Below are 17597 nucleotides of genomic sequence, written 5' to 3'. Positions count from 1 at the left end.
CTCTTTTTTTCCACAGGCAATGTTATTAGAGACAGCTGGGAAAGAGGACAGGCAGGCAGGGTTAGTTTAGTTTCCCAGTATCAAACTCTTGGTTTCCATATTCTTTACTACACTGCAATGTTAGCAAAAACCGTGATGCTTGTAAACTGCATTCCATCGAGTTGTTACACCGAGAAACATAAAATATCAACTATCAGGGACCTTCAGGGCATTATTACTTGCTATATTATTCGGATATTACTGTGTGTAGTACTTAATGGTACTTTTCCATTGGTTAATGCACGGGCTATTATACTGCAGTGAGATCACTGGAGAGTCAGGTGTTGTTCTTTCATTCATTCATTCATTCATTCATTCATTCATTCATTCATTCATTCTCTATATCCATTCAGTCCAATTCCCAGTCACAGGGAGAGCCTCTCTGGCATTAGATACATGATGTGTAGGTATTTTCACATCAGTTGAGATTTTATAGTCTCTAGTTTATCTGATCTGCATGGTTTTTGGACTGTAGGTGGAAACCAGAGAACCACACAGTAAGGTCGACGTCAAGCCCGAGAAGACCTTTCCCTGCAACGTTCACGTTGTGCAGCCCACAGCTGGGCGTCCTTAACCTAGTTTAGCAGAGGGGTACTCACAGCGACTGTAGGCTCTTTAGTTCCTGCAGGGCTGCAGAGGGAGCCTGACTCAGATGGTTGTTCTGTAGCATTCTGAATGAGAAGAGACGTGGTGAACCATCAGGACTCTGAAATTAGCAAAGCAACTGGGAAAATATCCCCTTTAATGGTTTTTGTAGTTATTACAACAGACTTCTGATAGAGAAACAACAGTTCACATTGGCACATTAGACTGAATATGAACGTAAAAGTACCATCTGAATGCCTCCATAAAAGACTGAATTATTTGAGTAGGGAAATAATTCAGAACGTCTTTTCTCAACTATTGGTAACCATCACGCTACTGGATGATACATAGCATGATTTCTATCAAAGAAACAGCAATTATTGGCATATTGATGAGTAACACTTTTATCAAGTGTTGCAACCTGTACTGCTGTAGTATTGTTACAACCTTGGAAATACATGATGTACTGAGGCGAGTACTAATATATCACTAAAACGTGCCCATTGCTTAATGCAAAGCTTGCTAAATACAATGTGAGCCATTGTAAAATGCTTAAGAAATCACAAAAGTTGTACTTTAAATTGGGTGAATTTGTATGGATGCGTGAGCAAGAATACCAGATCACTTACAAGACTTTTAGATTTACAAGTCCTGCGAAAGTCTCTGCAGGCACGTCAGTCAAGGCGTTTCCTGCCAGTTGGCTAGAGCGGACGAAAGCGAGAAAAAGCATTGATAGATTTTTAATAAAGGTAAAACCAAATGTTCTGAACAGAAGACACAGAACTATAACCCCTGTGAGGCTGCTCTCTGTGTGTTTGGCAGTGTGCTACTGTGTGTAACCACCCGTCTTGATTGCATAAACACATCTGCTCTGAGTGCCCGCTGAATTAATCTACTGTTTTGTCAGCAGAGAGCCAACAGCGCACAATTACAAGTTTGCCCTGCCTGGTAGCTAATAACCTTCTCCCGTTGTTGCCGGTTTTCAATATCCTGAATCCAAACACCAGGCACACCAGAGAGACGTGCATGAGGACGGAGTCTAATTTTAACATGTTTAGTGCGTCTGGCTCTCTCCACCAATTTGTTAGCTCATCTCTTGAACTGAACTGATCCCCGAGTTTTATTCATCTGCTCTGGCACTTTTGTTTTCTCTATTATATTTTTGTCTTACCCTGTATTTACAGGGCTGCCTGTCTTAAATCAATCCTGCGGTTCGCCCCCGGCACGGGAGCCATTGCTACTGGGCGCCACGCAGACGTCTCAGGGGCCACGACATGTCCCTAAAATGCCAGTGCGTTCAGGGGTGAGTATGTAAATGTTTATGTTATATGAATTCCCTGCTGGGGTTACTATAAGCAGGTAAAGTGTTCAGTGTTTATTCAAAGACACTTGTGCAAGATGGGTGGCTGTTGTGGGGGATCAAATCTGTGGCATTTGACTTTCGTGATGGCTCCTCCAGACACGAGGCCTTTCTATTGTCTCTAGGGCCACTGGTCAGTAATGCACTGGAAATGGGTTTGCATATACATAGGGAAATGGTAGGCATGTATGTGTATGTATGTTTTATAGTTCTATATTTGTGAGGACCAATTTGAGTTTTTAAACCATGAGAGTGAGGACTTTTTGGCCGGTTCGTATCTCTTTAAGGGGCTATTTGGGTGTTAGGACTTGGGTTTAGGGTTAAGGTTAGAGTTAGGATTAGAATGAAGTTAGGGTAAGGCAGTGGTTCCCAACCTTTTTTGAGTACTGTACCCCCAAAGCACTTTAAACCAACCTAAAGTACCCCCCTACTTGCAATCAATTGTGGTGATCACCAGGATATATCATTAATGTATATAATTTATATATACATATACATTATTTTATGTAGTCTATATATCATTAATTTAATTATACCTTTTTATAAAAATATAAGACTCAATCTCCCCAATTAATGTGACACTTTAATCACATTCAATCATAACTAATCATATTACTTACAATAGCCATTGTTTATAGACTTTAAAAAAAAAGTAAGGCTCAAACTCACCAATTAATGTGACATTCAATGGGACACTTGAGCCCGTTTCTCACTCTTCAGTTTTGTGCGTTTGGGGAAGATTGTTGCAACAGCTGTGACCAGGCTATTCTCCAAGTTGAGCCTGTTCCTGCGTTTAGTTTTGATGTGGGTCATGGCGGAGAATGTCACCTCACACAGGTATGTGGATCAAAAGGACAACAGTTCATTCAGGGTATGTTTCCCCAATTCAGGATACTGCTTCTCCACAACACACCAGAACTGTATCAGTGATGTGCTTGAGTACCTCATCTTCAGGCTCCTAGTATCTGAGGACACATCTATGAGGCTTTCTTGCAGTCTGTCGGGAATGCTGCTGTTAATGTCCGTCACAAATGGATTACGCACCCAGTCCAGTTTGGAAGACTTGTTGACAATATCAGGGAAGTAGGAGTTGAACTTATTCTTGAGCTTGGATAAATGTGTGTGTATTATTTTCACAATTGTAGCTCTGTCACATTCACCAGTGGCAATGTGTGTGTCCAGCTGCAGGAAACAACTTATATCCCCATCGTCACATTTGCTCTGCCAGAGCTTGATCTTCTCCATGAATCCACATACTTTGTCATACAAGCTAGGAGCATGTGTGTCTTTACCTTGAAGAGAGAGATTCAGCTGGTTGAGTTTGCTGAAAATATCGGAGAGGTATCCCAGCCGAGCTACCCAGTCAGCGTCGTCGAACATAGCCACAAGGGGGTGCGTGTGCTCCGACAGAAATTCCCTCACTTCATTGCGCAGCTCGAACAGCCGCTGTAACGTCTTCCCTCGGGATAACCACGGGTATTCTTTTTCCTAGGATGAATCTGGAAAGTTCCCGCCCTCAGGCGCTAGGATTGACCAGATCTGCCTGTCAGTCAAGGCCGATGCGAACACGCAACAACCTTAACCCTAACCCTAGCCACGTTTGCTAGCTAACTGTTAGCCATTAGCCACGTTGCAACCAAGCTAACTGTGCCAATTTAACTGTGTGTACAGTAAGCGAATATTTTTTCCTAGGATGAATCCGGAAAGTTGACTGACAGACAGATCTGGCCAATCCTAGCACCTGAGGGCGGGCACTTTCCGAATTCTTCCTTGGAAAATATATCGGTGGTGATCCCGAGGGAAGACTTTACAGCGGCTGTTCGAGCTACGCAATGAAGTAAGGGAATTTCTTTCGATTTATGGATTCAGCTAGGATTCATCCTAGGTAAAAAATATTGGCCCACCGGACATCGGTGTGAAGCAGTAGCTGTTCATGTTCTGACCCACCGTCTTGACAAAGTGACGAACAGTCTATAATTCAAAGGCCTAGACTGTATGAAGTTGATCACTTTTAGGGCATCATTCAAAACATCGTTTAAACTCTGGACTCATTCTCTTGCTAGCTAATGCTTCTCGCTCAGTTATGCAGTGCATCCATGTAACATTAGGGCAGCGGTCGGGAACCTATGGCTCGCGAGCCATATATGGCTCTTCCGGTGACGGCATATGGCTCCCAGACAATTTTGAGTTGAAAAAAAAATCAGTTTGGAACTGATTTTAAAATACTTGTGATATTTCTTAATAATACTGTGTCATTTTAAAGTAAACAGAAATTAGTTTTGAAGATAAATTTCACGGGTCACGGGTCACCCGTGGGTCGGGTCGGGAACCAATGGCTCGCGAGCATGTCCGGGTCATTGTAAAGGTGAAGAAATCAATTTTATCAGATAGCCAACTAGTTTATCCGCTTCAACCCTTGTAAGGGAAAAGAGGGCGAAAAGAAAAAAAGACGGTGGTTACCGTGCATTCCAGGCTGCGTGCGCAGAGGAATCTGCATTTGTGGAGAGAGCAGGATCTGCCGTATGTCTCATATGCAATGATAACATTGCATCGATGAAACGGTCACATATAAAGCGGCACTTCGATACGCCACGCAGCACCAGAAGTCGCATTAAAAGTAAGACATATTTCATTTATTATACGTTAAAAATACTATATGGCTCTCAATGAAATATATTTAGAAATATTTGGCTTTTATGGCTCTCCCAGTCAAAAAGGTTCCTGACCCCTGCATTAGGGTTTACGTTTTTGATGTGGGCCATTAAACCATTCACCCTGCCGGTCATCGCCGCAGCGCCGTCCGTGCACGCATGAGACCAGGATTTCCAATCCAGCTTGTGTTGAGAGACAAAAAATTGTCAATAACGTTAATAACGTGCTGTCCGGTAGTTCTCCTCGTGAGTTTCTTGCAAAACAGAATGTGCTTGTTCATCTCCAAAGTGTCTTTGTAACGCACAAACGCAACCAGCTGCGCTTCCCCACGGACATCCGGTGATTAGTCCAACCGCAAAGCGAACGTACCCGACTCTTTCAATTTCTCCACCACTTGGTCAGTCATGTCAACTCCCATGTCGTCGATCCGATGGCACACAGTGTTATTTGACAACGGCACTTTCTTCAGGACATCAGCTGCTTTCTTATCGATCACTGTTTCTGCGAGAATGACAGCAGCAGGTAAGTGTAACCGGTTATTTTCTTGCCCGGTGCGGGATTCGATACGGGGTGTATTGCGCCACAACGCGACATCACTAACCGCTCGGCTAAAGGGTCAGACCCGTTAGCTGGGGACTAACGTGTCTTATTAGTAGTTTACAGTCGTCACCCTCCCCGGAAGCGCGCCCTCGCGCTTTGTTATTCCCGCGCTCCGAAGAGACTTCTGAGGATCTGCACACTTCCGGATCCCACCGCTGCCACCAATGTAACCGGTTATTTTCTTGCCCGGTGCGGGATTCGATATGGGGTGTACTGCACCACAAGGCGACAGCACAAACCGCTCGGCTAAAGGGCCAGACCCGTTAGCTAGGGGCTAACGTGTCGTATTAGTAGTTTACAGTAGTTTACACAAGGTTAGCTCATCGGCTATGCTAAATGGCTTTTTTGATTTAGCGACACAGCATATGATGCATCCAAAGCCTTGGTTGAGACCGATGTCGCTTTCTTTAGTTTTTCTTGGCTTCTCTTAAATTCAGCCAGCTTTTGATGGAAAAACTCGGCGGGTTTACCCACACGGGAGAGACGCTTAGTACTGAGGTGGCGATGGAAATGGGACGGTTTCGGGCTAATAGTCGAAAGCACGTCGCCACAGAGGAAACCCATACGGCGGCTCTGTAGCTGTGGCAGTAAATCCAGACAGCACAAATTGTTCACCAAACTGACGATGCTTTACTTTCTCCGTGTTTTTTCTTCTGAACGGGTTCTCCCGTTTCAGCAGTACCAGCTGTGCTGTTATTGCTGGATGAACCCGCTCGACCCGGCCGTTTATCCATAACGTTAACCGAAACTTTGAAAGAGGCCTGATATCTTGCTCGCTAGCAAGACAAACAACGCGCCAGTATGCGCTCGTGAGCGGAGTGACGACGGACAAAGTCCGGTGGGAAACTGTCGCGCATTACGAAAAAGTATAGCCAATAATAATATTGCCAGCAAATTATTACTTGGTTTTAATTGTCCCAATTTTGGTTACATTATTAAAGATTATACATTATTCATTATTTGGTTACAGTTTCTAAATGTTTTTTTCCTTCATTTTTTAAATCTTTTCACGTACCCCCTGGGGACCACCCACGTACCACTAGGGGTACGCGTACCCCCGGTTGGGAAACACTGGAAGGATTAAGGCTAGGCATGTAGTTATGATGGTTAAGGTTAGGGTTAAGGGCTAGGGAAATTTTGTCAATGAGGGGGTCCTCACAAAGATAAAAGTACAAGAATGCGTGTGAGAGAGAGAGAGAGAGAGAGAGAGAGAGAGAGAGAGAGAGAGAGAGAGAGAGAGAGAGAGAGAGAGAGAGAGAGAGAGAGAGAGAGAGGTTGAGGTTGAGGTTGGTGCATAATGCTTTCACACAGAAGCAGTAACGTTCAGTCCAGTCAGGACATTTGCTTGCAGCAGTGACGGAGCTGCATTGGGAGACCTGATCTTCACTCTGCTGGACCGCCAGCAGAGTTCTTGTAGCCCTGTCATAATTTTTTTTTAAGTTACTGTGCTGTATGTTTTCACATTTTTCCCAGTAGAGCCGCTGTTTTATAAAATTGTCTTGTATACATGAACCCAGTTTCCCCTCGGGGATGTCTAAAGTATTCTGATTCTGATTATTCTGATTCTGAATACTGAAAGGTTTTCAAGTATTTCAATACTTCTGCTGCGATACCCTAAACGAAGTCTGTAGCTGCCCGAGAATACATTTTAATATTATGTAAGAGGTAATGAGAATATCACTGACATTTCTTTTGGCCAAGAAATGTCTGTAATAGCTCGCCTGGTAAAACTTTAGTGGAGCTAGTTAAATGTTCAGGCCACTATAATCCTTCGGCTCCATCCCGCTTATGTAATTTAGTAATAAAAGTGCTCCATAAATCAAGAAATTCTGTTTGGAAATCAGAAGTCGTCATGATGCCCCAGGGCTGTTCTGCTCGATGCAGAGAGGGACCTGTGACTCCCATGCCACAGGTCCTGTTGGGTGAAATGCTCATAAAACCCTCTGAAATCACCTGTAAAGGTAGATGGAGCATGCACCGATGTTAATGTGTTGGATGCGCACCATATGGGAGCAATCGATGCAGCATGCGAAAGCTGTTGTTCTGCAAAATCCTCTGCATAACTATTTTCATTTCAGCTGAATGCCTGAATCTCTGTTTCATCACGTCAGTCAATAAAGTTAGGTCATCAGATCATTTAGAAAAGACAGTCTTACAGCTCTTGGAGGAAGTGGCCGTTGGAGAAGGCAGGGCCTGGCGGCAGGGTGAGATTGTTCATGCTCAGATCTCTGTATGGGGAAGACACCAAGAGTTTTTTCTTACCAAAATGCACGCAGAACCAGTCATCCCTGCTGTTTATTCCATATGCACCGATCTTTTCTACAGCACCATCTCTGTTTAAATGCACTATATTGTACCCGTAGCCACATGGCACATGATGTTTCTCCGTTAATGAGCTCACTGAGCTTGGTTTGGCATGGCTATGACAAAGGAAAGCTCATAAGGCACCTAAAAAAATCTGGTACTGCATGGGGGGGCTTTTAGGGGCAGAGCTGCTAGGGGTCATATGGAGGCCAGCAATAATGGTGTTCATCCTAAGCCATGATAATGGCAATACTTACAATTGAGTGCGAACTTGCTAAACTGGTGGACTTTAAAGACATTATACGCAACTTTGCATCCAGTAAGACAAGGAAGATGGCTGTAGGGGACAAAGATGAAGCCAAAAGCTAAGAAATTGTATTTTCTACTAAGAAATGGGTGGTGTAAGTGTAGCAGATCTTTATAGACCTTGATGTGTTAGCATGTCAAAGACTTCTATTATGGTGTGTATGTGTGTGTGTGTGTGTGTGTGTTTGTGTGCCTTCTTTTTTTTTCCCGTGGTTCGGGTCCTGGGCTGTTCCGGTGGTGTCAGGACACTGCTTGGCATCCTCCTCATCATATTCTTCATATATTTTATAATTCCATTATAATTCTGTTATCCTCTTTCAATGTTGTATTCTGTGAATTGTGTAAACACAACATCCATTGCACGTTGTCCATCTTAGGAGAGAGATCCCTCCTCTGTTGCTCTCCCTGAGGTTTCTTCCTATTTTTTCTCCCTGTTAAGGGTTTTTTAGGGAGTTGTTCCTTATCCGATGCGAGGTTCTTAGGGCAGGATGTTGTGTTGCTGTAAAGCCCCGAGGCAAATTAGTAATTTGTGATATTGGGCTATACAAATAAAATTGACATGACTTTTGACTTTATGCTTATGTAGCCCCTGCTACTGAGTAAGGCCTAGTCCACACGTACACGGATTTTTTTCTAAACGGATATTGTCCCCTTCCGTTTAAAAAAAACAAAAACATCTTTCCACATGACCGCAATGATCCCATTTTCACAGCATGGAATTGGAGGGACCCCACAGGCCTAGTTTGCTCCTATTACTGTGAGTCTGGGCACATCATCCAGGGGCGTTTCCAGGATTTGAGGACATTCGGGCTTAGCCCGGACTTCTGTAGTGGGGGGTCCTGGGGGATTGATAAACAAGATCTATTTTGATGCTTTTTTATCCACTCTGGCACCTTATTTACATTCAAAATCCATGTCTTAATCGTTGAAAAATTGAAATGTGTACCTCAAAAACTGTTGTTCACTCTCCAGATTAATGATGAATTGTGATGTTCAAAATATCAATAGTTGTTAGTAATTAGCATTGAGTAGAGGCAAAATACTTCACAAACATTTATGGACATGCTACAGTACCAGACTAGAGAAAAAAGTTAAATATATTTATGTTAACATTAGTTTATTGGAATATTACTTTTTCTTTCACGCACGCACACACACACACACACACACACACACACACACACACACACTTTTCAGATACAGTTCATGCAGTGTAGTGCTGCAGTGTTCAATATGATGGTTAACCTCTGTTTGTGCCTATGGTAAAATGAATGAGTCGTTACCGTGTTAGTTCGTTTTATGGAAACGTGACGTATTTACGAGAGAAGCCCTGCTAAAGAACAACAAAGTACGCTGTGGGATCAGACGGGGATGGCCCGCTAGCTAAACGGTACCTGCCATCATCATGATGAAGAGAGTTCTTTCGTCATGATTGTAGGTGCCGAATCCAATAAATCAACAGGCAATTTCAACCATTATTGAAAAGTTATTACATAGGCTTAATTCTTACCCTTCCTTCTCTTTTGGAAGAATCCAAAAAGATTTTAAAAAAAATGTCTCCATTTCTCCTCTACTCGACTCTTCCCGCTTTATATTGTGTCACGTGACAGACCCACGCAATGCGCGGCGCGCGCGCACACACGCCCGCGCGCACACGGAGTTAGTTTAGAGACCTGCCTTTACTTCGACAGGCTGTTATGTTACGAAGACTATCGGACGTTCACTCGCGTTACGTATTTTGTCGGGCTTCACATAGGCTTAAATGAAAAACGATATTCGGGGCTACACTCAAAACGTTAGGGGCTTAAGTCCCGGCAGAATGACCCGGCGACGCCAACGACGGCATCCTTGTTTGTCCGGGTTAATTATACAACCGGTGAAAACATCTCTCCAAACGCATAAATCGACTAAAAACGCTCAAACAATCACGCCGGGCCAGTAGGTGGCGATAAAGTCTACGTCAAATACCGGGGAAGATCATTCTGAGCAGGCGTAGTGAGCTGGTTTTCGTTTGGCGGTATTGGTTTAAACCCATCCATTATCCGAACCGCTTATCCTGCTCTCAGGGTCGCGTGGCTGCATTGTGACACACTTCATTTCATTGGAACACAATTCACTGACAGCTCACCGCCATTTATATTATTGGCCAGTATCTTTCATTCTTTGAATCATAGCCTAAACAGAATTTGTATTTCAAATGTCAAAATTCTGTGTGGCCAAAAATTCTATAAGTAGCTATAATTCTAGGTTTATCTGTATTCTATAGAATAAAATAATGAATTATGGATGCAAAATTAGTAAAAAAATAAATAAAAAAAATAGCCCTGTGATGGCCTGGTGGCCTGTCCAGGGTGTCTCCCCGCCTGCCACCCAATGACTGCTGGGATAGGCTCCAGCATCCCCGCCACCCTGAGAGCAGGATAAGCAGTTTGGATAATGGATGGTAGTGTTTTAAAAACACCCATCCATCCAGTTGATTATTATCTTTTATTCATAGTTATTTGACATCTGTTTCTTCATTTATTTATCCAACCTTTATTCATCGACACCTTTCTGGCACACGGCACAAGGCGCTATGGCAGATCCAAAAGCAAAACGTGACTTGTTTGTGTGGACCGATGACGAGGAGGAGTTGCTGCTTAGAGCATGTGCAAACTGAGGTGTGACGTCATAGTTCCCCCAAACGCTCCTTTTTTCATGTTCACACTGATACACAGAAATCAGAGTTAAAAAAAATTCCGCCCTTTGGAGGGCTTTTTAAAAATATACCCGCTTTAGTTACCTAAACGCCGTTTGCATGTGGACGAAAGGCCAAAACGCATGGGAAAAAGCTACGTTTTGAAAAATACCCTTGTACATGTGGACTAGGCCGAAGTCTCTGCGTTTACATGTATGTGTTTAGTGGGAGAGAGAGAGCCCAACGCATACGTTAGGACCCATTCACTGGACCTCTTCACGGACCCAGACATTTCTGTGGGTGGTTCTTATGGCAGCGTTATATTCTGAAGTTATCATCCTTTAAACGGAGCCATCATTCAATTTCACTGACTGTATCCAGTCAGAGTGAAGGCATGACTTTTTTGCAAATGGTGAAAATCTAATTTTAATCTCATTTTGGCACTGTGATGGCCTGGTGGCCTGCCCAGGGCCTGTCCCTGCTTGCCGCCCAATGACTGCTGGGATAGGCTCCAGTATCCCCGCGACCCTGAGAGCGGGATAAGCGGTTTGGATAATGGATGGATGGAAAATCTCATTTTACAATTTGAATCAACAACAAAACACTTTTTACTGGCATGTCAGGCATTCCTTATTGTCTTTAGAAGAAAGAAGAAAGCCACTTTTTGTCATTGTACAAGTTAAAATGAAATGTGTTCTCTGCATTTAACCCATCCTATTGTATGGGAGCAGTGGGCAGCTGCAGCAGCAGTGCCCAGGGACCAACTTCAGATCTTCTTTCCATGGCCTTGCCCAGGGGCCCAGGCAGGAGTGTTAACCCTAACATGCATGTCTTTTTGATGGTGGGAGGAAACCGGAGCACCCGGAGGAAACCCACGCAGACACGGGGAGAACATGCAAACTCCACACAGAAAGGACCTCGGACGGCCTGGGGTTCAAACCCAGGACCTTCTTGCTGTGAGGCAACAGCGCTAATCACTGGGCCACAGATCAAAATTACAACTCTTTAGTCACCTTACAACAAATGTACAAGAAATGGTTCTGGTAAAAGTAGAGCAAAGATGTATTGAGCCCCAGACCTCATACCTATGACATTTGTCTTAAAGGGGCTTAAGTTTCAAACTTTTTTTTTTATTCCTCTGTGTAATGAGTTGACATTTTCTCACGCTTGTCCGCTGCAGACCTGATAATAGTGTCTACGTATACTTGGAACAGAGTCATGGCAGTAGATGAATGGAGAGTTTTATTTCAGTCAGTCAAGCACATGTCAGGGTGTTCAAGACCAAACACTAATGCTGTACTGACTGCCGCTGACGTCACTGTGTAACCGTATTATAAAAGACGAGGGCAAACGAGCCTACGTAAGTGGTACGGAATAGGTGTTATGCCCTACTTGTTAATCTTAACAGCACATGTGAAAAACCACACTGAATGAATCTCGTCGTACAAGCTGTTAGTACGCGGTCCTCTCAGAAGAAGACGACCGAGCAACTCTGTGGAGGCCGCATGGATAAAGCTACACGTCTCCCTGCACGTACAGAAAGCGTTATGGCCTTCGATGCTGACGTCATTGCCAAACGGCATGTAAAACGTATGCGGGGATTTATTCCACTAATCAAGCCGATGAGCGTGTGGCACTTTCACAACAGGGCCCTAAGTGACTAGCCAGACTAGTCTCTTCTGTAGCCCCCTACCAAACTCCACTCGATCCGCTGAGGGCCTCTCCATCTTCAAGACCCAGCTCTTTCACGGACACCTCCACACCTGATGGTATTCATAAAAACACAAAGGAAAAAATAGCTGCTGTGCACCCGTTACATTGCCTCTGTGCGCTGCCTGTTGACAACTATGTCCTATCGGACTTGAACCCAGTTTCTGGGGCACTTTGCGTGCTGCTTGTGCTGCACCAACCCTCAGATGTGTACGTCGCTCTGGATAGAAGCGGCTGCTAAATGAAACGGTTACTTTGTAAACGGGGCGCAGATCAAAGGCTGTGCTACGTGTCCCTGCAGGCGCTGAGATGAGCGGGTGTCACGAGAGAGACAGCAGGCCCCGACATGCACGTGCATTAACCCTCCCTGGACCGCGGCGCGTGAGGGTCGTTTGTTCTTACAATGTTACAATGTTGCCGTTTCATTTCGCGGACGCTTTTATCCAAAGCGACAGACATATCTGAGAGTTGATACAAGACGTCGTCTGTCAACGTCATCATCGGGTTTTTATCAGCAGGCTTGATTTGGTGCTCTTGTCTTCTAGCACACTGCGCATTTATGAAACACTAGGCAGGTTGTTATTGATGTATACAATACATGTATAATAATACTGGTTCAACTATTATATGTACTTGATCCAGTTGTGCCACGGATGGGCGGCAGGTGTGTGAATGTGTAACTGCTGTCCTCTCTTGTAATGTCACCACAATAATCATCAAAGAAAGTTGAATCAGTTCATCTGGACACAACATTTACTGACAAATACGTTTCATCGCTCACTGACATCATCTGTCAATAAACGTTGTGTCCATGTGAACTGATTCAACTTTGTTTCATTTTCTTACCTGGACTCCTGAGCATGGACACTATGAATAGTTTAGTTGTTGTTATCTCTCTTGGAGGAAATTATGTGAAGAACATCGACAAAATCACAGCCGGTGATGTGAGCACCAGACACTACCAGAACTGGATAAGTCGCCGAAACATTGGAAAATTCACCCCATGTTGAATTTTGCTGCAGACAGATTCGGGGTTTCTTCTCCTCCGGCTTCTTTTCTTTGTGTTACGAATGAAACGGATGCTTCCAGCACCCCTGTACAGTCTGATATATCCACACACTCTCCCATATTCCTCTACTACCCCCCCCCCTGTTCCGTTATTTGTTAAAGTTTAATCAATTCCGTCCCACGAGCTAAAATGGTATGGACTAATATGTGAGGTCTTTACTGAGGAGTTAATAAATACACAACACAAACCAGCGTTAGTCAGCATCATCTGTTATCAGCACAATGTTTGGATATTGTCATATCAAGACGCACCATTTGCTTGTCTGAATTAATGGTAGCAAGAATCTATTATCTAAAAATTCTCCAACAATGAAGTCTGAAATATTTTACGGAGCAATATTTAAAAGCTACTTTTGGTTTGATATTTACACTTCACATTGCCAGACAACCCAGTGTGATGAACCACCGTTAGATTCACTAATATGGTATTTTTACGTGAGCAGATATCGTTCAGTACTAACCAGAGTTAATTTCATCCTGTTAATTTAATTCACACACTTGTGAACTTTCGCAGTTTCCTCCCAGATCGGACACAGAGACGAGCCTTTATTCTCTAACAACCCACTGAGCCCTAAAGCTTATCAAGTGTAGCCTGCTGGTCTGTGACGACCTATTTCACCACCTTTACCAGCAGCAGAACTTCCCTCCTGCACCGGACTAAACTGTTTATTTATGAACTAACACTTTTCCAGACCAGTTGTAACCCACCGTACCAGCATCCCTGCAGAGGCCGGTGAGGCCGGTGAGGGGGGAGACACTAAAGGGGGGAGACCACTACACTAAAGGTAAAGTCCGACCACGCGCAGGACGTGTCCCCGCGTTGACGCGCTACTCACATGGACGAGGCGAACGCGCTCAGGTCAGAGGGAACCGCCGTCAGACCGCCGTCCGCGCAGTCCGCGCGCCACAGCCCGCCGTCAGCCTCGCACCTGCACGCGGCCGGACAGCGGCTGTCCGGGGGGTCGGCTCGTGCCACGCTGCCCGCGGCGTGCATCACCGCCGCCAGCAAGGTGAAGGCGCAAGCGAGAGGATCCATCGTGTCGGGGAGGAAGAGCGGTGTGCGCTGCCTCCTCACGTCACCCAGCGCTTCTCTGCGTCCCGCGTCTGTCACCCGGCACTTAAAGCGGGCTGAGAGGAGCGCACCGGCGCGTCGTCATCGCGTTGCGGGCGGCCGTTCAACAGCGCATCTCCGTGGGGGCTCCGCTTGGCTCGTCCGTGTTGTGGTCTGCCGCTATGCTGAGGTCACGTCTCGTATGATCAGGGCAGCCAGGGCACGGCGGTCTACTGCTGCATTCACCTGTTCTTCCGGTTACCCCATGCAGCCTCCGATTAGGAAGGTGTTAAGGTTGTTTGCACGCCAGGTCCGACCCCCCCTCCTCCTCCTTTAAACGTGTAAATTCGCAGGTTAGAAATAACACACGACTTCAGGTGTTGTCCATTGAATTTAAACACCAACTTGGGAAAGTTCGTGAGTCATAAATGTTTTCGGAACAATTGATTTTCTGTGCTTTTTTTCACATGCTCCGATTTTTATTTTTTATATATATATTTTTATAGAGCTGTTGGAACACTCAGAGCCAAGTAAACTGTGTGTGTGTGTGTGTGTGTGTGTGTGTGTGTGTGTGTGTGTGTGTGTGTGTGTGTGTGTGTGTGTGTGTGTGTGTGTGTGTGTGTCCCCTACTTTGTGAGTATCTTTACATGCAGTTTATGTTAACATATGCCAGCATGGTCAGTGGTTGCTGCATTGGAAGCAGTGCATTAAACTTGGCCGATTACTCTCCTGAAGTTCATAAAGCGCCCTTTTCATACTGAATATATGAAATCCAATATTTCCCTTCGCCTTTCTCCTCAATAACGAAAACAACCACAAATTCATCCTCAACGCTTGAGGACTCCATTTTGTTTCCTACAGAGAATTTTTGCAACGAATAATTAAAAAAAAACACGAGAAAGTGCGCAAAGGCCTTTAGAGATATACCATCAGGTGAATGTAATTATTACCCGGTCGGATGGAAAACCAGCAGGCTTACTGGGTGTACCTGAGGACCTGATTGAGAACCACTAGCACGGTGGCTAGGTAAACATGCCTGTGACATAAAGGGTGTTGGTTTGTACTCAGAGCTCCGTGGTGGGAGGTGGATGGGAGACTGTGCTTGTCATGTTTCTCAGTTTTTGTCAAGATTAATAAAAACGTTTTTTTTTCTAGGTTTCTATTTGTGTCGAATGCATCTGCCGATGTCATGCAGGGTTATATAGGCTGCCATGACCTCCGAACTTTATCTTCACATCTGCCAAAAGTATAAATAGCCCTGAATGACACCGACGAGTAAAGCTTGTGCATCAGGCTCCATGTAATACAGGCAACAAGCTGGGGGAAAGTGTTTGAATATCATAACAGACGACTAAACACGAGGTTATCAGCGTTATCGCAGCTTGGTTTGAGTCTTGATAGTGTTGGATTTGAAATTATATTTGAAATGCAACACAAACCTCCCCTGTGATCTTCATCGTTGTTAGGTCGTATGTGTCAGAGTCCGCGCTGCAGTTTAACACAGTTTAGCAGTACAGCTCGAGTCTGACATCTAGTGGTCAATATCTGTAACTGCACCATGTGTGCTTGAATCGACGGTATGAACGTTGGTATTCAAATTTGACATAAAAACATAAATGAAAATAAATATGAAATGCTTTTTTGAAGGATTGGCGACTTTATTTGTACAGTACCAGTTTTGAGATTATGAATAATGGATAATAAATAAATAATAGTAACAATAATAATAATAATCTACTCCTGTATTTTCACAATGTGTGTCTGGTGTGTGGTGTGTGTCTGTGTGAGAGTCTATAAACGGCCAAACTAAAGCACTTGGGGCCTTGATTCTTATGGGGGTTATTGGGGATGATCAGGGGCACCTATAAAAAATAACAGAACATCAAAAATGCATAATTATGCATAAATATGCAAAATATGCATTTTTCTAAAAATGGCTAAAAACCACTTTTCTCGGCATTTCAGATGATTCTGAGCATCTTTGATTTTTTCACCTATAAAAAAATGTTCTGGGACTTTAGAAATGTTTTGCCATTATGCAAAATAAATGCATTTTTGCAAAAATGCACTTATGATCCTCATTTTTTTTTTGGAGGTGGTAGGTATTGTTCCAGAGAGGACCAGAAAAATAGCAGAAAATTAAAATAATTATAATAATTACGCATAATTACGCAAAATATGCATTTTCTAAAAATGGCTAAAAGCCACTTTTCTCGGCATTTCAGATGATTCTGAGCATTTGGGGGGAGGGAGTTGGAGTGGGGGGGGGGGTTTAGGGGCAGGGGGAAGGCGGTTAGCTGGCAGGATGAAGAGGAGGGAGATTTACATGGGTGGATAACCAAACCGCTACATTGTAGCGGGGTTCTTCTAGTAGATAATAAAGTTAAGTCAAGTCAATTTCATTTGTATAGCCCAATATCACAAATTACAAATTTGCCTCGAGGCTTTACAGCAACACAACATCCTGTCCTTAGACCCTCGCATCGGATAAGAAACAACGCCCGGTTAAAAAAAAACAAAGCCTTTAACAGGGAGAAAACAGGGGAGAAACTTCAGGGAGAGCAACAGAGGAGGGATCTCTCTCCCAAGACGGACAACGTGCCATGGATGTTGTGTTTACACAATTTACACAATACAGCACTGAAAGCGGGTAACAGAATTATAATGGAATTATAAAATATATGAAGAATATGATGAGGAGGATGCCAAGCAGTGTCCAGACGCCACCGGAACAGTCCAGGACCCGAGCCACGCGACCAGCATCACCATGTAAAAAAAAAAATTAGTCACACACCTTAGTGAGAGAAGCATACAACATTAAAACAGGATAACAACACTATATGGATTTATAAGATATATAAAAATAAAATGTGATGAGGGGGATGCCAAGATAGATAGTCTAGGTGGCGTCTACCATCACCATGGAGACCCGGTAGGAGGACAGACTACACGTGCACACAAGGGAGACTCACATCACACCATTCACACACAGAAAAAGAAAGGAGAAGACATCATTTAAAGAGCGAGAGAGAGAAGACATGTGAGCGAAGAGAACAGTTTGCAATAGTCAATAATCTATCATCTATAACCTCGTCGGCGGAACAGTGCTCGGTAAATTCACTGAGACAGAAACCGACCCGATAGATGGATACATGGATAGATAGATAGATAGATAGATAGATAGATAGATAGATAGATAGATAGATAGATAGATAGATGGGTAGATGGGTAGAGGTGTAGAGTCT

General features: G+C 44.0%; 1 protein-coding gene across 1 annotated transcript in view; it reads right to left on the bottom strand.

Annotated features, from left to right (window-relative positions):
- LOC130114477 (leucine-rich repeat-containing G-protein coupled receptor 5-like) overlaps positions 1-14337 on the bottom strand; it is a 39190-nt gene extending 24853 nt beyond the window's left edge. The window contains exons 1-4 of the mRNA XM_056282356.1: positions 14138-14337; positions 7393-7464; positions 1254-1325; positions 639-710 (exon numbers count right to left, since the gene is read on the bottom strand). Of these exons, the coding sequence (XP_056138331.1) occupies positions 639-710; positions 1254-1325; positions 7393-7464; positions 14138-14337 (416 nt within the window). The remainder of the gene's footprint in view (positions 1-638; positions 711-1253; positions 1326-7392; positions 7465-14137) is intronic.
- Between the last annotated feature and the right edge of the window lie 3260 nt (positions 14338-17597).

The sequence above is a fragment of the Lampris incognitus genome, chromosome 6, assembly GCF_029633865.1.
Source record: "Lampris incognitus isolate fLamInc1 chromosome 6, fLamInc1.hap2, whole genome shotgun sequence".
Lineage (NCBI taxonomy): Eukaryota > Metazoa > Chordata > Actinopteri > Lampriformes > Lampridae > Lampris > Lampris incognitus.
This window is presented reverse-complemented; position numbering and strand designations above follow the sequence as displayed.